This window comes from Pelophylax lessonae, assembly GCF_965119305.1.
Source record: "Pelophylax lessonae genome assembly, chromosome: 2".
Taxonomy (NCBI): Eukaryota; Metazoa; Chordata; class Amphibia; order Anura; family Ranidae; genus Pelophylax; species Pelophylax lessonae.
Window position 1 is genome coordinate 226,619,288 of NC_138769.1, and position 19,845 is coordinate 226,639,132.

The 19,845-nt window shown below is 41.4% G+C and overlaps 1 protein-coding gene across 1 annotated transcript in view; it reads left to right on the top strand.

The window, feature by feature from the left end:
* AMPD1 (adenosine monophosphate deaminase 1) overlaps positions 1–19,845 on the top strand; it is a 126,390-nt gene that overhangs the window by 63,945 nt on the left and 42,600 nt on the right. The window contains exons 7-9 of the mRNA XM_082246209.1: positions 3,219–3,413; positions 8,003–8,134; positions 12,134–12,297. Coding sequence (XP_082102335.1) covers positions 3,219–3,413; positions 8,003–8,134; positions 12,134–12,297 — 491 coding nt within the window. The remainder of the gene's footprint in view (positions 1–3,218; positions 3,414–8,002; positions 8,135–12,133; positions 12,298–19,845) is intronic.

Consider the following 19,845-nt stretch of genomic DNA (forward strand, 5'->3'; position numbering starts at 1 on the left):
TTAATATTAATTTAACCCCTTTACTTGCACTGCAATCTGTCCACATTGATACATATGTTTTCGCAAAACTAATGCCCCGTACACACGCGTCGATAGTTGGCCGTGAATCTTCGGCCAACGTCCGATCGGCCGATTTTCAACTTGTTAGTATAATGCTTTCGACAACCGACTCCGACTTTTCGGCCGAATAAAATCTGGTGTGCAGGCTATAAAATTTTTGTTGGCCGTCAACAGAACGGCTGATTTTCGGTCAGTCAGTACAGATTTCGGCAGACAAATATCTGATGAGCAAGACTGGGCATGCTCAGAGAAGAAAAAACACACGGAAAGTAAACCAGCACATGACATCACTTCTGAAGTTGATTTTTGTTGGCCGAGAAAATTCGTGTGCAGTCTAGGCACATTCCAACCAACAAAACACAACTGTGGACAAAAGACGGCCGATCGGTCGGCCGATAATCGTTGCGTGTGTACGAGGCATAAGACATCACATTACTGCTGTTGAGCTGATAGCATTATGGTGACTTGGGGATGTTTTGTAATGTTCAAACAACCCAGATGAGATGTTATCCTGTTTGTCTTTTAGATGTTGCGGCAAAATCTGGAAAAATTAGCATGGGGTTCCCTTTGAAACCCATACCAGATCTAAAGGGCCTGGTATGGATTAGGGGGGGAACACCACCCACTTCATTTTTTCCCTGTTTTTTTTTATTGTTGGCAATTCTTCTTTTTACATTTAGCTGTCAGCGGGGAACCCTGCTGACAGCTGATGACTCATCAGTTGTTAAGAATGTGCCGGTTGGCTTCCCAGCCTGCACCTTAACCACTTTTGGACCGGAAGCATTTGCCCCCTTAATGACCGGGCCATGTTTTGCGCTTCGGCACTGCGCTACTTTAACAAACAATTGCGCGGTCATGTGACTCTGTACCCAAATAAAATTGATTTCCTTTTTTTCCCCACAAATAGAGCTTTCTTTTGGTGGTATTTGATCACCTGTGCGATTTAATTTTTTTGCGCTATAAACAAAAAAATGGTGACAGTTCTGAAAAAAAAAAAAACAATATTTTTTTCACATTCTGCTATATACTGTATCATTCCCAATAAAAAAAAAAATGAAAAATCAATTTTTTTTATCATTTTTGGCCAGTTTGTATTCTGCTACATATTTTTGGTAAAAAAAAAATCCCAATAAGCGTATTTTGATTGGTTTGCGTAAAAGTTATCGCGTCTACAAACTAGGGGAAAGATTTATGTCATTTTTATTTATTTATTTTTTTACTAGTAATGGCGGCGATCTGCGATTTTTAGTGGTACTGCGACATTGCGGCGGACAGAACGGACCCCTTACTGACATTCTTTACACTTTTGGGGGGACCAGTGACATTGCTACAGTAATCAGTGCTAAAAATATGCACTGTTACTGTAATAATGATACTGGCAGGGAAGGGGTTAACTCCAGGGGTGATCAAAGGGTTAGGTGTGAGCCTAGGGGAGTGTTTTCTAACTGTATGGGGGGAGGAACTTGTGGAATCAACACAGAGACCTGAGATCCTAAATAGGAGGATCACAGGTGCTCTGTGTTCATTCTAGAGAGAACGGTCTGCTGTGTTTACAACAGCAGACCGCCGTTCTCTCTCAGTGGGGAGTAAACGCGGTGGTGTCCGGCGGCAATCGCGGTCGCTAGCCCCTGTGGACCGGCTTTCCTGCTTCCTAATGGAGGCGGGCGCACGCCCCCAGGAGCGCTCCTACGAACCGACATACCCATACGTCGGTTAGTGCAGCCGAACCAGTCTGCCACAGTATATCTGCTGTAGGCGGTCGGCAAGTGGTTAAAGTAGATAGAAGATAGAGTAAGGGAGGGTTATAATCCCTGTCAGATTTTTTTTCGCCATCTGTGTCCCATTGCAGAGATTTTTCTTCACTTCTTGTCCTATAGCCAAACTTTCACTTTCAGTGATGATGGTAAACAGGACAGAAATTAAAACTGATAATTCCCACTCCACTCTATCCAACAGTAAAAAAAAAAAAAAGTTTATATTTTAACAACTAAGTCCCCTTTCACATGGTCCGCTCTGCTGACGGAGTCCGCTCTGCTCAGCGGGGGATCGATCCGCCATCCCCACTGAGCAGGCGGATGATAGCTCCTTCTCCGCTCTGTGTGCGGAGACGGAGCTGTCAGATCCCCGCTGACCTCTATGGGGGAATCGTTTGAGAATGGACCGCCTGTCCATTCTCATCTGATCTGATCCGCCAGACGGATAGAAAATAGGGTTTCCATCCGTCCTGATTTGACGGACAGGATCGGATCGGATAATGGTCTCCTTTCTGAAGGTGACACATACATGCACAAAGTGAAGAAACACGTACAATACTTTATATATACACTCATGAATAATCAGAGCTACTGCATCAGGGCAGTGGAAGCGCAGATGAGGAGGTCTGAATCAGGGAAAAAGCTTGCTTAAAGCTCAAATTTTGAGCAGTGTATAGCCAGCTTAAAGCTGGATACACACTATACAATTGTCTTTAGATTTACCAAAACCATATAATATGAGGTCATACCTAAACCCTTACATTTTGTTTGCAATCAGGCAGGGCCTTGTGCTACATAGTTGAAGGTAAATCTAAAGGAAATCAAACAGCAAAAGTTGCATAGTGTGTATCCGGCTTTAGGCCCCATTCACTTGTGCGACTTGTCATGCGATTTGGGACTGCAAAATAGCATGACAAGTCGTTCTCCGTTATTTCCAATGAGCCCCATTCACATCTGTGCGACTTGAAGTCGTACCGACTTCAAAGTAGTCCCTGCACTACTTTTGGCATGATTTTGATGCGTTTTGAGGAAAAGACATTATAAGCCCACTCAAACTCGCGTCAAAATCGCGGCAACAAAGTCGTGGTAAAATCGCGCGACTTTGAAGTCGCACAAGTATGAAAGGGGCCTTAGTCTGGAATAGCAGTATTTAGTAGGATTAATAACTATTCAAAACCAAGTATTAAAAAAAAAAAAAAAAGGTGCGGACAGAATGAAAACCCGCTGTGCTCCTGAATAGCTGCAGTTTGCAAATTGTTAGAAGTTTATTCATTTTAACAGTTTCCAAATGCTTTTTTACATAACGTTGCTTGTGTAAATACACTGTATACATATGAACAAAGTCATAGTTGGAAAAAAGGATTGCTATTTTAATTCCACTGATTGCCATTTACCTCTTATAAGGTTGACACTCACATCCATGCTGCAGCTTGCATGAACCAGAAGCACCTTCTACGTTTCATCAAGAAGTCATACAGGATAGATGCAGACCGTGTAGTGCACAATGCAAAGGGAACTCAGCTGACCTTAAAACAGGTGTTTGAAAAGTTGAACCTTCACCCCTATGACCTCACAGTAGATTCTCTAGATGTCCATGCTGTAAGTATTTTAGTTAAGCTTCATCTATCTAAAGGTTAAAGGCTATGCTCTTGCACATGAGTTTAGACAATTCTGTCTATTTTTTTTTTAAATTCAAACTTCTAATGTTCTGTAATTATACTGTCTGTCTGTCTGTCTGTCTGTCTATCTATCATGAGCCACTGGCTGGCAGGATTCTAGATGGTGTGTATTTGGTGAGGGAATATGGGGTTTATTGGTAATGTGGTGGGAAAGAAAACTTTTGTTTTCTCAGAATATTAAGTTTTGTTCTGGGTCCTGGAGCCTGAAGACTTTCTAAAGCTTTGGATGGGATAAATTCTCCATTCCTAGGTCCATATTTTACCTGGTTGCCAGACCTAATTTTATTGTGTCAGCCATGCACAAACTTTTATACTGTATATGTGGGCTGACTGATGAACAGGGCTCTCTTTTTCACTTTCTCTGGGAGTCTGCTGCTGCGTGAAAAGGCTGGATGCTGACAAAACACTAAGGTGTCCTTTTATGAAACGGAGATGAGTAGTGATCCTGCAAACAGTGATCCTGAAACAGAAATGATCAGCGGAGAACATGTTCTTCGCTGATCATCTCTTCACACGGGAATCTGCCATTGACTGACACAGAAACAGCCAGGTTATGAAGCTGCGATCCCCGCACTTCACTGGCGATCTGGGTCAGAATTCACACTCCCGGGTTCACCAGCCTGGAGCTTGTGAAGCGGGAGTGAAGACAGAATCGGGGGAGAACTGAGGGGGAAAAAGGAAGATTATGGACTTCCTTCTTCCTCGTTCAGACCCCCCAACACAGTAATCATGTCCCCCTGCCATATTTATGTATATATACATGTACATATATACACACATACATGTAGATATATATTTAATGTGTGTATATATATATATATATAATGTATGTATGTGTGTGTATATATATATATATATATATATATATATATATATATATATATGTAAGGGGACTATTATTTATTAACCTTAGTGGGGATCGTGTACTCAGCAGTGATAATTTATCACTGCTTGTTAAAGCGCGCCAGGGATTTTCATACTACTGTAATCTCGCTTTGTCTCACGAGATTACAGGCGCTCCATTGACTTCTACACAGATCTCAGAGAAAACACTTCTCCTCTGATCACCCTGGGAGAACTGAAGTTCTCCGCTTCATAAAAAGGGTGCCAGAGGTGATCATTTTCCCCGGAGAACTGCAGAGAAGCCAACAGAGAAAAAAATTCACCCGTTCATAAAAGTACACCTAAGGCCCCTTTCACACGGTCTGCTCCAGCGACAGGATCCGCTCTGCTCAGCAGGTGATCGATCCGCCGATCCCCGCTGAGCAGGCGGATGATAGCGGACACAGAGCGGAGACGGAGGTGTCAGATCCCCGCTGTCCTCTATGGGGGAATCGGATGAGAACGGACCGCCTGTCCATTCTCATCCGATCCAATCCGCCAGACGGATTGAAAATAGGATTTCCATCCGTCCAAATTTAACGGATAGGATCGGATGTCAGCGGACATGTCTCCGATGACATCCGCTGCCCCATAGGGATGCATGGGGCATCCGATCTGAAAAACACATGAGGCATCCGATCTGAAAAACTGACAGGCGGATCTGATCGGACCGTATGTGTGAAAGGGGCCTAAGAGGGTACAAGTGATGCTTGTTTATTTTGGGGAGCCCAGTAAGGGGCACCCTGTTAGTCGGGAACTGACCTAAATCTAGTTTGTGGCTCAAGTGAGCAAACGGTTGTTTTATGCTATTGAACTGCTGTACCAAGCCCTCCTGCATGTAAATTGTTTTTTTTTTTTTTTGCTGACTTAAATATAAGTGTAGGGCAAACCTGTTGGACTGTTCCTGTGTGCCTCTGTCTCATTCCCAGTTGAGTTTGTCTCTCTTACATTGTCAATATATCTGCCTACTTACAGTGCCTTGCAAAAGTATTCGGCCCCCTTGAACTTTGCGACCTTTTGCCACATTTCAGGCTTCAAATATAAAGATATAAAACTGTAATTTTTTGTGAAGAATCAACAACAAGTGGGACACAATCATGAAGTGGAACAAAATTTATTGGATAGTTCAAACTTTGTTAACAAATAAAAAACTGAAAAATTGGGCGTGCAAAATTATTCAGCCCCTTTACTTTCAGTGCAGCAAACTCTCTCCAGAAGTTCAGTGAGGATCTCTGAATGATCCAATGTTGACCCAAATGACTAATGATGATAAATAGAATCCACCTGTGTGTAATCAAGTCTCCGTATAAATGCACCTGCACTGTGATAGTCTCAGAGGTCTGTTTAAAGCACAGAGAGCATCATGAAGAACAAAGGAACACACCAGGCAGGTCCGAGATACTGTTGTGGAGAAGTTTAAAGCCGGATTTGGATACAAAAAGATTTCCCAAGCTTTAAACGTCTCAAGGAGCACTGTGCAAGCGATAATATTGAAATGGAAGGAGTATCAGACCACTGCAAATCTACGAAGACCTGGCCGTCCCTCTAAACTTTCAGCTCATACAAGGAGAAGACTGATCAGCGATGCAGCCAAGAGGCCCATGATCACTCTGGATGAACTGCAGAGATCTACAGCTGAGGTGGGAGACTCTGTCCTGCACAAATCTGGCCTTTATGGAAGAGTGGCAAGAAGAAAGCCATTTCTTAAAGATATCCATAAAAAGTGTCATTTAAAGTTTGCCACAAGCCACCTGGGAGACACACCAAACATGTGGAAGAAGGTGCTCTGGTCAGATGAAACCAAAATCAAACTTTTTGGCAACAATGCAAAACGTTATGTTTGGCGTAAAAGCAACACAGCTCATCACCCTGAACACACCATCCCCACTGTCAAACATAGTGGTGGCAGCATCATGGTTTGGGCCTGCTTTTCTTCAGCAGGGACAGGGAAGATGGTTAAAATTGATGGGAAGATGGATGGAGCCAAATACAGGACCATTCTGGAAGAAAACCTGATGGAGTCTGCAAAAGAACTGAGACTGGGACGGAGATTTGTCTTCCAACAAGACAATGATCCAAAACATAAAGCAAAATCTACAATGGAATGGTTCACAAATAAACATATCCAGGTGTTAGAATGGCCAAGTCAAAGTCCAGACCTGAATCCAATCGAGAATCTGTGGAAAGAACTGAAAACTGCTGTTCACAAACGCTCTCCATCCAAGCTCACTGAGCTCGAGCTGTTTTGCAAGGTGGAATGGGCAAAAATGTCAGTCTTTTGATGTGCAAAACTGATAGAGACATACCCCAAGCGACTTACAGCTGTAATCGCAGCAAAAGGTGGCGCTACAAAGTATTACCTTAAGGGGGCTGAATAATTTTGCACGCTCAATTTTTCAGTTTTTTATTTATTAAAAAAGTTTGAAATATCCAATACATTTCGTTCCACTTCATGATCGTGTCCCACTTGTTGTTGATTCTTCACAAAAATTACAGTTTTATATCTTTATGTTTGAAACCTGAAATGTTGCAAAAGGTCGCAAAGTTCAAGGGGGCCGAATACATTCGCAAGGCACTGTATCTATCTAATCCATCATATCTTTTTATTTTAAGTGCTGGCTGAAAAAAAAAAAAAAAACACTGTAGCTTTACTTTAGAAAATAAGTGTACTTTTTGTAGTCATTTAACACCGCCTCAGCACCACACAAATGTACTTATCTGTCTTCTCTTCTGCCAGATCTGTCTACTTGGTTGATTGGGGGTAAAGTTAAAGGATAACTGTTAAAGTGTATGTAAAGCCAAACTTTATTTAGCTTTTCAATAATTAAGGAATGGGTTAAACCCCTTTAGAGAGGCCATCCGTTATGCGTCCCAGTGATTGACAGCCTCTTAATAGGAATGAACAGCCAGGAAATTTTGCAGTAGAAGTCATGTGGCTTCCAGGTGGCCACACAGGCAAGATCTGGCTAGAGCTAAGGACAGGTGGGTATAATGCCCCATACACACATGCAGATTATCTGCAGACTTTTGTCTGCAGACTTACCAAAACCATATAATATGAGGTCAAACCTAAACATTTTCAATTTGTATGCAATCCGGCAGGCCCTTGCACTACATAGAAATGGTAAGTCTGCAGACAAAAGTCTGCAGATAATCTGCACGTGTGTATGGGGCATAAGACTTTGGGCCAGTACTGGGAAAAGGGTGAGGGATCATTAGAGGATAACTGTATAAATTGTATGTAAACCCAAAACTTTTTAAAGTTTTAAATAGGGTAGGGAAGGGTTAAAACCCCATTAAGGTTAATTTTTGTAGCCTGTGTCTCGCTGGGGAGATTTTCCTTCATTTTCTATCCTTGAAATGCAACAGGAAATGAGTGAAAATTTTTCAGAATTAAACAAATGTCCCATTTGAGAGTCTCACGACTTGAGAGTTATGAGAGTTGTCATAGGAACTGGTGTCCCTGATTTTCCACCCTTTTTGCTCTGGTGAGTGAAATTTGGGATTTTCCTTCAGTTCTTTTTGCATAAAGAATGGTCATCAGAACAAAAAGAGAGTGGATCTCCCTAGTGGATAAATAGACAGCAGTGAAAATCTTGATAATAATTCTTGCCTATTTTTCTTCAGGGAAGACAAACATTCCAGCGCTTTGACAAGTTTAATGCCAAATATAACCCAGTAGGTGCCAGCGAATTACGAGACCTGTACCTGAAAACAGAAAACTTCATTGATGGGGAATATTTTGCTACTATCATTAAGGTAGGCCTTATTATTATTTTTTTTATTACAGTGTTGCAAAATCATGTTATTGCTTATGCAGGGGTCTCCAAACTATAGCACATGCAGCTCGCTACAAGCTTTTACCTGACCTTCAGCTTTTGCGTATAGTCTCTGCTTTGCCCCTGCCCTCCAACCTTAAACACCTCCCCTAAGTCAAGTCTCCAGCGCTGATTTTCCTTCTCTGTTCTGTGTCATTGGTTTCTAGGACTGATGGCATCCTAGCAACCAATGACACGAGTGACCTTGCATTCACAGTAGGGACCTTCCTCCACCCAAACCTCCCTCCTATCTCTTTATCTACTGCTACACAGCTACAGCCAGACTGTAAAGTTAATTAAAGTGATTGTAAAGAAGGAGGAAGAAACAATGGAGAAAGGAGAGGAGGACTAGAGGGTAGAGAGAAGAAAGCTATATGTGTGATTGTTCAAAGATGAAGGGCAGCTAGCAGATTAGTGCCGTTGTCACACACTACATTGCCTGCTTGAAGATGAGTCAGGTCAGTCACCTCTCAGTCTGGGCCTAAAGAACAGCCAGCACCTCTGGGCTCTGGGCACTTGGAGAGAACTTCTGGTTCCAAGGAGTTGGATGATGAGGCTAGTGAGAAGGAGGGAGTACAGGTAACTACACTGTTACCATTAGACAAGATACATGGTGATATCACCAGCTCGAGCAGTGTGCCCCATCCTGCATCCTTCCCAGCAGCCAGAAGATCCCAGTGTGCCATGAACAATATGTAGCATCACTTACCATGCTATTTGGACCACATGTCCTTGGTCGGTCATGTGTACCCTGCCACTGGCAGAGTGGTTCAGTGACACAGAAATGTTATGTTTTACATGCTGGTGGAAGACAGAAATGGCCTTCCAGGGAAAATAATGGTTGATGGGTACCTGACACTGTGATGTAGCACAAGTCATAAACTTTTGCAGGGGGACTGATTCCATGAGCCAGAATGGGAGCAACTGCAAAGCCAGCAGTTTTGCCAAGCTGGGATTAGGGGAATTTTTTTTTACCTCTCCACCAAAAGACATGTTAAAACATGTCTTTGGACCAGTTCTGGGAATATCAGTGGCTTCCAGATGGATTAGGGTGGCTACCCTATACAGTCCTCTGTGAGCTGCCAGAGCCCTTGACATGATTCTATCTCATTGCTATTCTTCCTATCCCTCAGAATGTTCTTCCTCTCCAGTCGGTGGCACCCATGGACGTTATGCCACCTCACAACATACTCCCTCATTATTGCTGGGGCCCACTACCAGCTGCTGGAACATCACCGCCTCTTTTTCCTCCCTTCCTGATATCCCCCTGACTACTGTGTTTCTGTACCCTCCTCTCCTATGGTCATGGCTCTATCTTCCTCATTCTCAATATCTGAATGGAGGAATATTCGTGCATGACCAAAATCATCCTTTTGAAAGAAGTCAGGGATTATTTGATGAAATGGTACCACTGACTCCTCATGGCTAGTTTGTAGGACTATGTTGGGGTTATAAGAAAAGGAGGAGGAGTAAAGAGGGACATTTAGCAGCACTTGTAGAAAACTGAGTGCTCTGTGCCTGGGAAGAGGAAGAGGAGAACGTTTTTGTCAGCCACTTTACTACTACAGAAAAAATATTTAAAAAAAGGAAGAAAATAAACTGAAACATGAAGAAGAAAGAAACCGAAAACCAGCAAAAAAGACTGCAGAGATTGGGGAGAGAGGAGGGGTAGTCAGCAAAAAACAGCTGGCACACAGAAAAAATCGGTCCTAAAAAGGACTTTTGGGTCTTTGAACAGTTGTGTCCCTGGCCAAGTGTAAAAAGTTGATGGCTAAAAGTCATCTAAGTACAGTACCTTTTTCTTAATCAATATAAAGCTTTATTGTGACCCAACTTTTTCCCAACCCATTTGCTGGGAAACAAATAAATGCTTTAAATTGACATACAAAAATGTATTTTAACTTAAATATTTATTATTTTTGTGCCAAAACATCACGTAGGTATTTATCTAGGAGGAAGTTCTGCCAATCACAGCCTGTTTCACACTCCCCTCCAGTCATTGTCTATTGTTTTAATTGTGCTAAGAATTACAGGGAGATGAAGCCTCCAGCATTTAACATGTAATATTCTGCCCCTGTTGTGTTTAGTTGTTTAGTGGGCATATGAAGAAGGAGGGAGAGAGTGGGCTGTCGTTTATTTGGAATGTATACACCCACATGTATGATTCTGTAAACATTTGGACTACACAGATAAGAAAAAGGAAAAAAAAAAGAATAGCTTGGAAGGGAACTGAAACTAAAGCATGCTCAGCAGATGCGGCAATGGCTGGTCTACATAATCTCAGGCTGCAGTGGATACACACACAAGGAGGGAGGGACAGTGACCAGCAGGATCAACCAGTTTTTTTTGTAGAATTCAGGAAACAAATGTCATAGTGACTGAGTGAGTATGTAATACAGCATGTACTGACAATTTTTAGTGATGTGGGTTTAATGAAAATTTAAAGGAGTTGTAAGGGTAGAAGGTTTTTTTATCTTAATTCATTCTATGCATTAAGATAAAAAGCCTTCTGTGAGCAGCAGCCCCCCTCAGCCTCCCTAATACTTACCTGAGCCCCATCTCTGTCCTGCGATGTCCACGAGTCCCTCAGCCATTCGGGACTCTCACTCCTAATAGGCTGAGACACAGCAGCGGCACCATTGGCTCTCGCGGCTGTCAATCTAAGTCAGTTAGCCAATCAGGAGAGAGAGGGTGTGGGTCGGAATGGCAGCTCCATGTCTGAATGGATAAACGGAGCTGAAGCTCGGCTTTGGTGCCCCCATAGCAAGCTGCTTGCTGTGGGGGCAAAAGACAGGATGGAGGGGCAAGGAGCTGCGAAGAGGGACCTAAGAAGAGGACGATCCAGGCTGCTTTGTGCAAAACCAACTGCACAGATGAGGTAAATATAACATGTTTGTTATTTAAAAAGAAACAAAAATGAGACTTTACAATCATTTTAAGAGTAAACTTTCCTATAGCTGTTGTGGCTGCTTCTTCAACTGGTCAATGCAGCCTTCCTAAAATTTGATAAAAAATCAGGTGTCTGAAAACTACCTAAAAAGTATTTTTTTAAGGTTGAAATGAATTTGATTGGGGGTCCTGCTGTATTATTTAGGTCAAGCTAAATGTAAAAACTAAAAAATCGCTGTCTGTCTGTGAAAATACCACAGGCTGCATACAGCCTAAAGGTATCTCTCAAGCACCTAATTGGTGTTTGGTGTTTTTTCCATGTCACTCTTTAGGGCGCATTACAAGAATCCTCAATCCTCAAATACTTTTTTTTGTTCTTTGATACTGTATAGTATTTAGCATTTTTTTTTTTCAATTCTATGATAGCTGCCCCTTATTGCAGTCCCCATGTCCCCTTGCTCTTATTTTTGACAAAAGTTTACCTTTTAGTCTTGAAAATGTCCAAAATGTAGAGGCAAGATTAGCCTCCCCTTCCCCCCATAGACTTCAGTGGAGTTCGCTGTTAAGTTCCATGGGGTTATTGCAGAGAAAGCTAGCTATGGGTTGAAAAATAATTGTCCCTCCATCCTCAACAATTTTTTTTAAGAACGAGTTTTCCTAACCACTATGTCTACTTTTGAACTGTATGATATACATTATATTATTCTGTATACTGAAGCTGTTTCCATAACCGTACTTTTTGATGTTACTTCTTCATTGTTGCATCTGAATCTGCTTGTATAACTTGTTAAAATTTAATAAAACACATTTTACAAGAAAAATAATTGTCCCTGGCATGCCATCTTGAATTTAAAGATATTCTGTTTTGATAATCTCCGGAAACATTTTTTTTATATTTTTTACAAGTATTTTTAAAACCTCTTTTATTAGCATCAAGTTATAAAAATGATATAATTTGCATAAAGTGACCTTTTAAATGTGAAGAATAACCAATGAATACACTGTTACATATTTTGAAGCCTAATCCTTCCAATAAACATTGTTTTTCTAGGAAGTGGGATCAGATTTAGAAGATGCTAAATACCAGTATGCTGAACCTCGACTCTCAATCTATGGACGCTCCCCAGAAGAATGGACAAAACTTTCCAGTTGGTTCAATAAGCACAGAGTCTACACTCCCAACATGAAGTGGATGATTCAAGTGCCAAGAATCTAGTAAGTATTTCTTCATTAGTGCTGCAATTGTATCTATTGTAGCCCTGATGAAAAGGACCTGCTTGCAAATGTGCATTACATAGCTTTCCAACCAGAATGTCCTTGCTGGTGAGATCTACCTAACCAGAGCAATTGAACTCTATTAACCAGATGCAGTTCACTGATATTGGACTATAATAATTTAAGATCCAGTTCCTCATAGCCAAACCCCAATCCTGATGTGACAGGTAGGGCAAAATGTCCCGGTTTCCCTTTTTAACCACTTTAACACTAGCCACTGTGCTGCTACTGCAGCAAAGTGGCTCTTGTAGGTCTGACGACGTAGACCTACGTCGCTAGACTCCTCCCCCTGTAGGCGGCGCTCGCCTACATTCACAGCGGGAGTCGGGCCAGGGGAGGAGCGGCAGCGATCGCCGCTGCTCTGCCCCGATCGTTGGTGAATCCAGTTTGGAGATCCGCCCGCCTGTGTAAACAGAGCGGGCGGATCTCCTAAGTGACAGGGAGTGACAGATCGGAGTGTTCAGCATAGCTGAACATCCGATCTGTCCCTGGCTCACTCAGTCACCCCCCCCCCCCCCACACGTTAGTAAGCACCAGGCATACATTAACCCCTCCCTCTCCAATAAAATTAACCCCTTCCCTGCCAGTGTCATTTTTACAGTAACAGTGCATATTTATAGCACTGATTACTGCAGTAATGTCACTGGTACCCCCAAAAGTGTAAAAAATGTCAGTCAAGGGTCCGATCTGTCCGCCGCAATGTCGCAGTCCCGCAAAAAAAATCGCAGATCGCTGCCATTACTCGCTAAAAAAAAAAACACCAAAAATGACATACATTTTTCCCTTAGTTAGTAAACGCAATAACTTTTGCGCAAACCAATCAAAATACGCTTATTGCGATTTTTTTTACCAAACATGGGTAGCAGAAAACAAATTGGCCAAAAATTTAAAAAAAAATTGGTTTTTACATCTTTTTTGGGGGGAATTTCATATAAAAAAATGTTAAAAATATTGTTATTTTTTCAAAATAAACGCTATTTTCTTGTTTATAGCGCAAAAAGTAAAAATCGCACAGGTGATCAAACACCACCAAAAGAAAGCTCTGTTTGTGGGAAAAAAAGGACCTAAATTTTGTTTGGGTACGGCGTTGCATGACCGCGCAATTGTCATGACCGAATCGCAAAAAGTGGCCCAGACGTAAGACAGCAAAATGCTCTAGTGGTAAAGTGGTTAAAGTGCATTCTTCCAATGGATTTTCCATAGTCATATATTGAGAATGTGCTCCAGGGATAAGAATCAATCTCCATCAATCTCTAGGAGTCACAGAGAGCCATAAAGACTCATCACCCTGGTGACAACTTCTAAGGGTACTTACTTCAGGATATTTTAGTAATGTAATGATGAATTTTTAAATTGTTTTTTGATTTTAAAAAAGTTGTAATCATATTTTCTGTATTGGTATAAGACATGTCACATTTCATTATATACAAGAATTGTTTTGTGGGTGGTTGTTATTAACCTTTCTTAAAGTGAAGTTCCTGCTGTTTTTGTGTTTTTTTAGGCCTCATGCACACTGGACGTTTTTACAGCGGCTGTTTTTAGCGTCAGACGTTTTTTTCGACATCCAGTAAACTCCCCAGCATGCTATCCTATGTGTCCATGCACACACAGGCTGTTATCAGCAGTTTTGGCAGGGACGTTTTGAGGCTGTAAAAAAACCCTCAGAACTAGTGGATTTTAGGAGGCGTATTTCAGCTGTAAAAACGCTCTAATTCTGATAAAAGCTAAAAAAAAAAAAAAAAAATGCTGAAAAATGCCAAAAAATGCAGCTATTCAACGTTATAAACTTTTTTGAGCCATAAACTTTTGTGCGAGTACAGTTTTGTTTAAAAAAACCCAAAAAAATGCTTCAGCTGAAAACAGCTAAAAAACGCTGAAAAACGCTACTGCAAAAAATCTGAAAAACGCCTTCTACAGCTTCAGCTTTCTACTGAAGTTTTGATAATGCCCAGTGTGCATGAGGCCTAAAAGTCAACAGCTACAAAAAGTGTACCTGCTGACTTTTGATAAAAACAAACTTACCTGTCCTACGACCCAGCGATGCGGCCTCCCCAAGCCTCGGTTCTCTCCCTCTCCATTCTCACAGCTAGGTGTGCTTTGCGCATGGATGAGTCACACTTCATGTCCTGAATGGCCAGGCAATCTTCTGGGACCTATGACGTGACAGGAGGGAGGGGGAGAGGAGAACTTCTGCTCGAGCCGCTTAGGCGGCTGAGCGGAAGTGGGAGCGGGTACCTGTCAAAAAAAGGTTCCCGCCCCCCTCCCCCAAGAAAAATGGTAAGGAAAAATAAGGAGTCCTTAAGCGGAAGTTCCACTTTTGGGTGAAACTCAACATTAAAGCGGGGTTTCGGCCACAAAATCAACATAGTCGATTTTGGGCCATCCACTTCCTATTTGTCACCTGAAAAAGAAATGGGAAGTTACGATTTTTTTTTTTACTTACCTTGTAATTGCAGAAAAATATACTCACCTTTCTTCCACTTCCTCCATCGGCTGCGCGGCCCGCGCCATCACTTCCGCTTTGCAATGATTCCTGGGAGCTGAACGTCATCGCTCCCAGGAATCAATGCGCCTGCACCGGCCCCGACGTCAGTTCCGGTTCAGGCGCGTCATACCTTGCTAAACAGCTTCTGGGCATGCCCAGAAGCTGTGCAGGGATGACGCTGCGGCCCCTGCAACGTGGGTCCGAAGAGGACGGAAGAGGATGCATTTGTGCATATGCATTGTTTTAGATCATCTTTTTTGCAATTAACAATTTTTCAATGAAGTTTTGATCTCGAAAATCTGGTTTATAAATCTAGCTATAAATAGGAACTGGGCTGTGGCAGCACTGGGATGGTTTGTTATCTGCTGAAGATTCTACATAATGTCACATTTGATTTGTAATAAAGTGGGCTTGTTCAGGCATGCTTGCAGAAGTTCTATATCTATATATTGCAACAGCATAACATTTGAAAAAAGTCAGACTTTAATGAGTTATCACTTACTTAAAATTAGATATTGTTGGCATTTGTGTAAATTTTTAAGTGTAATTTATGCCATAAGATGTTTATTACAATATAATAAAGTCATATTAACTTAAGGCTCCTTTCACACGGCCGCTCCGCTGCTGTAGTCCACTGCGGGATTTTTTTTTTTTTTTCCACGGAGCGGATGACATTTGTGTCATCCGCTCCGTGTGCCCGCATATCATCCCATGCGTTTGCGGATGATATGCGGACATAATGTAAGTATATGGCATTGCGGATGTCAGCGGATGACACCGCTGACATCCGATTTTCCTTCCTTTCCGTTTTTTACACGGATGGAAAAATGGGGTTCTGTTCCGTTCCAAAAAACTGAACAGAACTGAAAGGAGGAAAATCGGATGTCAGCGGATGGTATTCCGCTGACATCCGCAGTGCCATTCACTTACATTGATGTCCGTAAATCATCCGCAAAAAAATAGGATGATTTGCGGACACACGGAAAGCAGCGGAGCGGCCGTGTGAAAGGAGCCTTACAACCTTGCATTTGAGATGCTTCTGAGTTCCTTCTGAGCTGCTTCTGATTTCTGATCTGCTTGGGGCCATTTGTATTTTCTTATTGACTTATGTGGAGAAAAAAGCAGCTTTGTCAGAAATAACTGTCAATGAATACAAGCTCTTCCTCACCTGACACATGTGGAAATTCACTTTCCACATTAAGCATGCCCGAAAACTTGGTCAACCAGGAATGATCCACTTCATGCCGCAGTCTACCTGCCAAAAATCTGTGATGGGCAGAGAAGGGAGGGACACTACTGTAACCCGACCAAGTTTTATTACACTTCACAGGGAGCTAAATTATAGACCAGTATGAGAAGTATACAATCATCAAAGTATTGCTGCCCCTTCACTATGGTTTTTGACCAAGGCATTTTACTTTAAAGCGGGGGTCTCCAAACTTTGACCCTCCAGTTGTTCATGTGAATGTCAGAGTTTACAATGCCTCATGGGATGTGTAGTTCCACAACAACTGGAGGGCCGTAGTTTGGAGATCCCTGCTTTAAAGTGTTACTAAACCCATAACAGTAAAATCAGTCTGTATATGCAGTAAAGCATGCTTGTTATACTCACTGTGGCGCCTAAGGGGTTAATCCTGAGCATTGTGTAAAAAGGCTGTTTGATCCTGTCTTCTCTGATCTTCCCCTTCTTCCACTGTCCCCACACCACCTCCGGGCCTTGGGGACAAGTTTACTTGGGCACAAGTTACCTTGGGCACAGTTAACTATGCTTCAGTTATGAATGAACACAGTGAGTGACTGTGTTCACTGTGTTTATTTAGAAAAGGAAGGGGTCAGTAAATCCCATATTTATTAGCCCCTCCTCCGACTCTCCATTCTGGGAGTGCAACACAGGGAAGAAGCCCAGGCAATAGGGGGAATTGGCACAATATGCAGTGATTAGGGCATGCTCAGGCACACCCCCTGCACACTCCTATATGAGGGTTGATTTACTAAAATTGTAGAGTGCAAAATCTGGTGCAGCTGTGCATGGAAGCCAATCTGCTTCTAACTTCATCTTGTTCAATTAAGCTTTGACAAAAAAAACCTGGAAGTTGATCGGTTTCTATGCAAAGCTGCACCAGATTTTGCACTCTCCGGTTTTAGTAAACTCTCCCCACGGTGTTCTAATAATTAATAATTGCTAAAAAAGCAGTGATCCAATCATATAACCAAGAAATTAGAGTTCAGCTATTGTTAGGCACAGAATGTACAGGGTGCCTCCAGCGATGCCTTTGATTTCTAGCAATCTTGCAAAAACATACTGACTGAAGATTGAAATGGAAAGATGAAATGTATTAATTTGCATTACAAACAAACTTGTGTTGCAATTGCATGCATTATATACAATTTTCTGATAAAATGGAGTTTTCTTTTAAATGGCTTAGTATATTTTCATGATGCTAGAAGGCAGCCAATGATACTTTGCACAAGTATAAAGCTTATTGGAAGTGTGAGATCCCAGCGCTGTCTGTGTTCTACTCAATATGTGTTATAACCAAACAATCAAAAAAAAAAACCTCAAAATATATATAAGGCCCCTTTCACACTTGTGCGACTTGTCCTGCGATTTGGGACTGCAAAGTCGCATGACAAGTCGTACTCCATGATTTCCAATAAGTACCGTTCATAGCTTTGTGACTTCAAGTTGCAACGGCTTCAAAGTAGTCCCTGTACTACTTTGGTCCGCTTTGATGCGTTTTGAGGTCCATAGACATAGGCATTGCTTCAAGTCCAATCAAAATTGCGTCAAAAAAATTACTGTAAAATAATCACAGCAAAATCGTGTGACTTTTAGTTTGCACAAGTGTGAAAGGGGCCTAACTTTAAACATCCAATTCTATGAAATTTTGGGTGATGGTATATATTCCCAACTTTACCTGCTATGGTTATGGTTCAATTTCATATATGAAAAACTGTTTAACAGTGGTAATACATCCATAAAACTTCTCAGGTAAACAAAGAAATCACAATAGTATGAATATAAAATAATTTCATAGGTTCATAAAGTGCTGTATATCTTCTGTGCCAAGGTATGTTTAAAAGTGCAATCCATGCAATAACATGTAAAGGCATTAGTGAAGGTGCCGTGCTCCCCCTCCTCTTGTGCCCTCACTCACCGACTCCCATAAAGAATATCGCCTATAGTAAGAATCCTAGGGGTTTCTGTCAAATGGTTTCTCAGATGTTCCTCATATCTCCCCAGGTTGTACGTTATCATATAAGGAAAAATAAAAGATCATGGCATAATACCATTTTAAATTGAAGCTTTTATTAATATAAAATGCAAAATCACAAAATGTATTCTTGTTGAAATATACCGCAATGGCCGTGGTTTGCATTTGTGTCCCAATACCAGGATTTGACGTCATCGACAGTCCCGTCACCTAATGCATTTCGCCCCACCCTGGAAGCGTCAACAGAGGTTGGAGTTTCCGGTGGTGGGTGGATCTTTAAATTGTCATGAACATTCCCAGTACTCCCACCACCCATCCCACTACACCTTATCCTAACTTCCACCTGCCCCCTACGTGACTACAACAAGAGATTTGGGAACAATATCCACCCACAGATCTATCTCCAAACATCCACAGTTCATATGTAGATGCCCACCCACCCTCAAAAATAGATTGGTCAAAAGTGTTCCAGATCCTCCTAAAAAAACAGTAACGTTTTTAGATCAAACTGTTTTTATCAGATGTGGAAGATGTATAACATGCAGGAGCAATAGAAAAACTTCACAATTTCATTCAAAACAAACGGGAGAAATGTTTGAATGTACGTGCGGATTACAGTACGTAGGTAGAACCACCAGAGAATTAAGAATCCAGTTGAGAGAACATCTGAATAATATTTAGGAAGGCTTTAAATATCACAGCGTTTCAGAGCATTTTATAAAATATCATAATCGAAACCCCAGACAATTTAAGGTATGGCCCATAGATAAAACTGAAGTTTATTGGCGAGGTAAAATTAAAAAACAGGCAGTATCACAAAATGAGACATTTTGAATACATAAGTTGAGATCTATGATGCCTGCAGGTTTAAATGTGGAAAAAGACATTAACTGCTTCTTACATCATTTTTAGAGATCATAATATTTATCAGAACATACAGTTAAAAGTAGCATCATGGTAATATAGGTTTCTATTTCCATTATGCTTCTATATATATATATATATACATACTCAATTATATTTTTATAAATTTACTTTTAATTATTACATATTTCTTATATTTGTTTTTTTAATAAAGTAATTAAATATTTGGTTATATAAAAAACAATCAGTACAGGATGCAAGTGGAGGGAAGGGATTGATCAAATGCACCTCTAATATTGTATGAAAATGGCATACATTGTTCATGTAGAGATAGATCTGTGGGGGAATATTGTTCCCAAATCTCTTGTTGTAGTCACGTAGGGGGCAGGCAAAAGTTAGGATAAGGTGTAGTGGGAAGGGTGGTGGGAGTACTGGAAGTGTTCATCACAATATAAAGATCCACCCACCACCGGAAACTCCAATCTCTGTTGACACTTCCAGGGTGGAGAAAAATGCATTAGGGGACAGGACTTCCGGTGACGTCAAATGCTGGTATTGGGACACAAATGCAAACCATGGCCATTGCGGTATATTTTTTCATGTTTTCAACAAGAATACATTTTGTGATTGTGCATTTTATATTAATAAAAGCTTTTTAAATTTAAAATGGTATTATGCCATGATCTTTTAATCTTCCCCCTATGATAACGTACAACCTTGGGAGATACGAGGAACATCTGAGAAACCATCTGACAGAAACCCCTAGGATTCTTACTACAGGCGATATTCTTTATGGTAGTCGGTGAGTGAGGGCACAAGAGGAAGGGGAGCACGGCACCTTCACCATTGCCATTACATGTTATTGCACGGATTGCAAACATACCTTGGCACAGAAGATATACAACACTTTATGAACTCATGAAA